This window comes from Monopterus albus, unplaced genomic scaffold, assembly GCF_001952655.1.
Source record: "Monopterus albus unplaced genomic scaffold, M_albus_1.0 scaffold177.1, whole genome shotgun sequence".
In the NCBI taxonomy this organism is placed as follows: domain Eukaryota; kingdom Metazoa; phylum Chordata; class Actinopteri; order Synbranchiformes; family Synbranchidae; genus Monopterus; species Monopterus albus.
In genome coordinates, this window is record NW_018128057.1 from 469,645 (window position 1) to 474,424 (window position 4,780).

The following is a 4,780-nucleotide window of genomic DNA, read 5'->3' on the forward strand; positions in this document are numbered from 1 at the left end:
GTGTAGCAGGTAAAGTCGGATTATTTGGAAGAGAGGGGAGGCGTCTTAGGCAAGTAGGCTATATTATTATTATTACTACTACTACTACTACTTAGTAGGCTTTGCTGCTATGCAGTTAAATTAATGTGGTGGGCTTATTGTTTTCTGAAGTCTAGTTTTAAGAATAGTGGAAGTGACACTTTTTTTCTGCCTCCATTTCTGGCGCCCCCTGGATGTACGGCGCCCTTAGCATTTGCCTATACTGCCTATGCCACGGGCAGGACCTGCCGGTGTCAGTCCACAGTGTCCGCCTCTGGTTCCGTCTCCGGATTTCTTCGTCAGTATGGTCGAATAGGAAATCTGTGGCAAAGGTAAACAAAACAACACAATGCAGAGGATGCAGAATGTGACAGCGCAAGAGACCTGGCAGCGTGTTGCATAAAATACTTTGCATAATCAACACTTCAAACACACCTGGTTTTTGTCAAGGCAACTTAAATGCAAGTGTCAAACACACACATCGCACCAAGTGCCATGATCAATAATCAGTTTCATCAATAGCTGTGGAAGAAGTACTCAGGTCCTGCATCTAAGTACTAATATACCACAGTGTATAAATAATCTGTTACAAGCTGAAGTACTTTCCATCCTGCTGGGTAGATGGTGAATTTCCCACCAGGGTCAATAAAGTCTGATGATTGTGTTTGGTTTGGTTCATCTGATTTTGAGAAGGAACTAAAGTTATCAGAACCGAATTAATATAAGTGAAAGTAAAGAAAGTACAACATGTCACTGTATTTGCACTTTTTATACAAAACATCAAGAGACAACAAAAACAACAGAAAGTTCTAGTGTCTCAGACATGATCCACAAGTAAAACCTGCAGAACTATCAGTGTTTTTATTTAGTCAACCACATGACCAGACAGTACTAGTACGCAATATAATACAAATGTTTAATACTGTTAAAACTGTCTAATTAAGGGGAAACATACAAAATGATCAACATATAGATACAGAATGTCAGAAAAGGCCTCTGTAAGAGGAACACATGCCCACAGCGAGTGGGAGTTTGGTTCTGCTGACAAACAACATTATAGGGCATATGCTTCCTGCCACACTCAGTCAGGTTCTCTCTGAGTGCTGAGTCACGTCCAGCCCAGACATGCCTGGGCTGGAGAATCCACACACACACCACACACTCTTCATGTGGCACATTTCTTGTGTTTCATATCCAACCAAACTCATGCTTCTATTTTTCTTTGTGCTTGTGTCTTATTAACAGCAGTAGATTTTCTCTACCCAATACTACTGATGGAGTTTCTGGCCCGGATAAGATATTTGAGCTTTGGCGACACCGCTACTGCGATCTATTTAATTGTGTCCCTAGTGAAACTTTCTCTATAGGTAGGGTTCACTTTGTTGATTCTATTAAAACATATGAGGTTTCTCAAGCAATAAGCAATCTGTCAGCAAATAAGTCTACTGGGATGGGCTGCATTTCTGTAGAACATCTTAAGTATACTAGTTTGAGGTTGGCAACTCTTTTAGCTATATGCTTTACTTCTTTTGTTATGCATGGGTTTATGCCTGCCTCTTTGATGTCAGTGCTTTTTTTAGTCCTGGTGGTGAAGGATAAAGCAGGAAAGGTGGGCAGCTCAGATAATTATAGACCCATTGCACTTGCTAACATACTTTCTAAAGTTGTTGAAGAAATTCTCTTGAGTAGGTTTCATAATCTTATTGGCTCTACTGATAATCAATTTGGGTTTAAAGCCAATCATGGCACTGGTATGTGTATTTTTGCTTTGAAAGAACTAGTTAGTAAATATAAAAGTAAATATTTGACCATATTTATGTGTTTTTTAGATAGTTCTAAAGCTTTTGATTGTGTGAATCACAGGAAGTTATTCCAGAAATTGTGTGACGCTCCAGTGCCTAAATATATAGTAAGATGCTTGTCATATTGGTATGCCCACCAGACTATGTGTATCAGATGGGATAATTGTATATCTGCACCCTTTCAGACCTGTAATGGGGTAAGGCAAGGCAGTCTGTTGTCCCCGATTTTGTTTAATTTTTATATGAATGGTCTCTCTAAGGAGTTAAATATGTGTAGAACAGGATGTATGGTTGGCAGTACAATAGTGAATCATTTAATGTAGGGAGATGATCTGGTGATCTTTAGTCCCAGCTCGGCAGGTCTCCAGCAGCTCTTGAATGTGTGTTCTCTGTTTGGGGAGCTTCACGATGTTAAGTACAGTTCTGATAAAAGTGTTACTATGATATGCCGCACAAAAGAGGACAGGTCCCTTGCATTCCCTTCTTTTAAGTTATCTGGTAACATTTTAACTGTGTGTAATGAAGTTAAGTACTTGGGTCATGTTATAAATGATTGCTTGTCTGATGATGGAAATATTCATATGTATCGGCAGTGCCGCATGTTGTATGCACAAGCAAATGTGTTGGTTTGGAAATGTGGTTCGACTGTACAGTTTATCATTGTGTGCCCTGTTTGTCTGACTGACCGGTGTTCATGAGCTTCATAAACTGAACACACAAGGTACTAGACTACAATGTTGCATTCGTGCCCAGTGTCCGGGTCCAATGTTTGTTTGCTCCTGTGCCCCTAAAGATAAACAATGCAGAGTCCACTGTTCATTGTGAAAGAATAAAAACTCCTGAACAGAGACACAGCCTGTTCATCTGAAAACCTGGATTTTCCTTCCAAGCAAACATCCTGTGGATTTTCCACTGTGGTAACACCTCCTTATATCCAGCATCCATATATCCTGAGTGACTCCTGATGAAGCGTCAGTGTGAACAGAAGAAACTGAGATCTGAGGATGAGACTGGTTGTCGTCATCGTTTTGCTGGGTGAGAAACTGAAAGATGTCAGATCATGTTCATACTTAACTTGTGATCAACAGAAAAACTTAAACTGAGAGTCTTCCAGCCATTCTTTCACAGTTTGTTTCAGACACTTTAGTTGTTTCAAAGCTGTAAAAGGTCAAACGTTCACTCTGAACACCTGGAAAATTCATTAATATGAAGCTTTAGCTGCAGTCAGACATCCTGTGGTCGTCAGCTTTACATGATGCTTTCTCTGCAGTAGAAACGATAGACTCAGAATAAAGTCGTGTTCAGATGTAGGTGTGTTTGCCTGCTGGTGCTCTGAGCTCTGAATGTGTGTTGGCTTGTCATGTTTACTGATTGTTTTCTGGAGACAAAGGGCTGTTCGCTGACCCACATTACATGAACACTGGTTAACCAGTAAATGCCAGGACTCAGTTGTGGTTGTGGGAGAAGGCCGGAGTTTGTCTCCAGCTAATAATGTATGTGTTTCCAGCTGTGGTGTGTCTGTGTGATGGCGTTAAGTTTGGCCAGCTCTGCAATGGAAACCCTACCAACAGCAGGAGGACGAGTGACCGCTGGGGACAGGGACACTACGGAGCCAGACGGTAACACAACAATATGACACCACAACACTGAGTCTCAACACGTAAAAGTCTTGGTTTCTAAAGCACTTCATAGTCTGACTTTGAGTCTCTGAGTCTTTGAGACTTTCAATTTTTCTGCTCCCAGCTGTTCTGAGAGCAGCTCAAGGTGTTGATGCTTTTAAACACAAAGCTGCTACTGGAGCTGATTCTAAGCCCTAAGCCACTAAAATGACCTAAATCCAGCAGTCAGATTTCGAACAAAGTTGGTGCCAGCAGTCAGCCGAGTACACCAACCCAGCTGGTTGCCACTGATACAACTCAGTCAGCTGACACATATTGGATATGACGTCAGACATGAAAATACAAATCATCATCTACTACAGCTGCTCCAACATTCCACAGATAGTCTAGCAGTAAACAACTGATTTGTTGCTCTCTGTTCTCCACTAAATCTCTACATTTTAAACACTATAAAATGAATAGATTCATTAGAAAATTAAAACCAGATGAACTGACCATGAGACCAATCATAAGCTGCAGCATGTGTGCCTGTGACGCAACTGTTAACAGCCGGATATCCCCCGTGTTTCAGAGGAAACAGGGTGCACAAAGGTCTGGACATCAAGTGCAGTGATGGATCTGCCGTCTATGCACCGTTTGACGTAACTCTCAATGGAAGGGCCATCCCCTACGGCGACCCCAACAAGGCTGCCATCGACAACGGCATCAGCCTGACAGGAGAGGGTGGGTCCATCACACCAGCAGAATCCTGATCCTGTTATTAGTTAAATGATTGATTAATTGATGCTGTGGCCTGCAGGTCTGTGCTTCAAGTTGTTCTATGTGAGTCCAGACCGAACCTCCGGGTCAGTGAGGAAGGGGCAGAGGATCGGCACCATGCTGCCCATGCAGAGCGTTTACCCAGGGATCACCTCACACGTCCACGTCCAGATGTGCGACAGGAGTGACCCCACCCGGTACTTCTGATCGCCTCACAGGACATCCACATTTCCTGCTGGTCTGCAAACTGCTGTAATAAACTAAAAGCATCTAAAGTGGAGTTTTCCTGTGGTTTTTCAATAACTTTGCAACAACACAAACACAGTGCCAGTCATATGCACAGGCCTTTTGTATGTATACCTGACAAGTAAATGTCCATGTTATTACTCCTACTTAAAAGATATTGTCACTGAGTGTGTATGCAAACAGGTCAGCAGTCAGCTGATGTAAGCTACAGACTGTTTATATCTAACGTACTGAGCTTTAAAAGGCATCATCTAAATCCAACCAAGGCCAGATATGTTGTTAGGGTGATTTTCATTTTTAGATAGAGATGAATATAATTAGTTGGTGTTTTTATTA

At 41.9% G+C, this 4,780-nt stretch overlaps 1 protein-coding gene across 3 annotated transcripts; it reads left to right on the top strand.

Moving 5' to 3' along the window:
- Window positions 1–1,306: 1,306 nt before the first annotated feature.
- Window positions 1,307–4,478, top strand: LOC109969670 (leukocyte cell-derived chemotaxin-2-like). Of its 3 annotated transcripts, none has more exons than XM_020616712.1 (5): window positions 1,307–1,385; window positions 2,759–2,855; window positions 3,328–3,439; window positions 4,011–4,162; window positions 4,239–4,478. In XM_020616712.1, the coding sequence occupies exons 2-5, from the start codon at window positions 2,825–2,827 to the stop codon at window positions 4,403–4,405; spliced, it is 462 nt and encodes a 153-aa protein (XP_020472368.1). In that variant the 5' UTR covers window positions 1,307–1,385; window positions 2,759–2,824; the 3' UTR covers window positions 4,406–4,478. The 3 variants fall into 3 exon arrangements, with proteins under 3 accessions (XP_020472368.1, XP_020472366.1, XP_020472367.1); XM_020616710.1 differs by having other exon boundaries at window positions 1,309–1,385; window positions 2,614–2,855; XM_020616711.1 differs by having other exon boundaries at window positions 1,318–1,385; window positions 2,711–2,855.
- Window positions 4,479–4,780: the final 302 nt, after the last annotated feature.

What these genes read in the sequence shown, in the direction of transcription:
- LOC109969670 (XM_020616712.1), top strand. Translation starts at nt 2,825, where the DNA reads ATGAGACTGGTTGTCGTCATCGTTTTGCTGG. An exon ending in TGTCGTCATCGTTTTGCTGG is followed by an intron (nt 2,856 to 3,327) that starts GTGAGAAACTGA and finishes ATGTGTTTCCAG; the next exon opens with CTGTGGTGTGTCTGTGTGAT. An exon ending in CATCAGCCTGACAGGAGAGG is followed by an intron (nt 4,163 to 4,238) that starts GTGGGTCCATCA and finishes TGTGGCCTGCAG; the next exon opens with GTCTGTGCTTCAAGTTGTTC.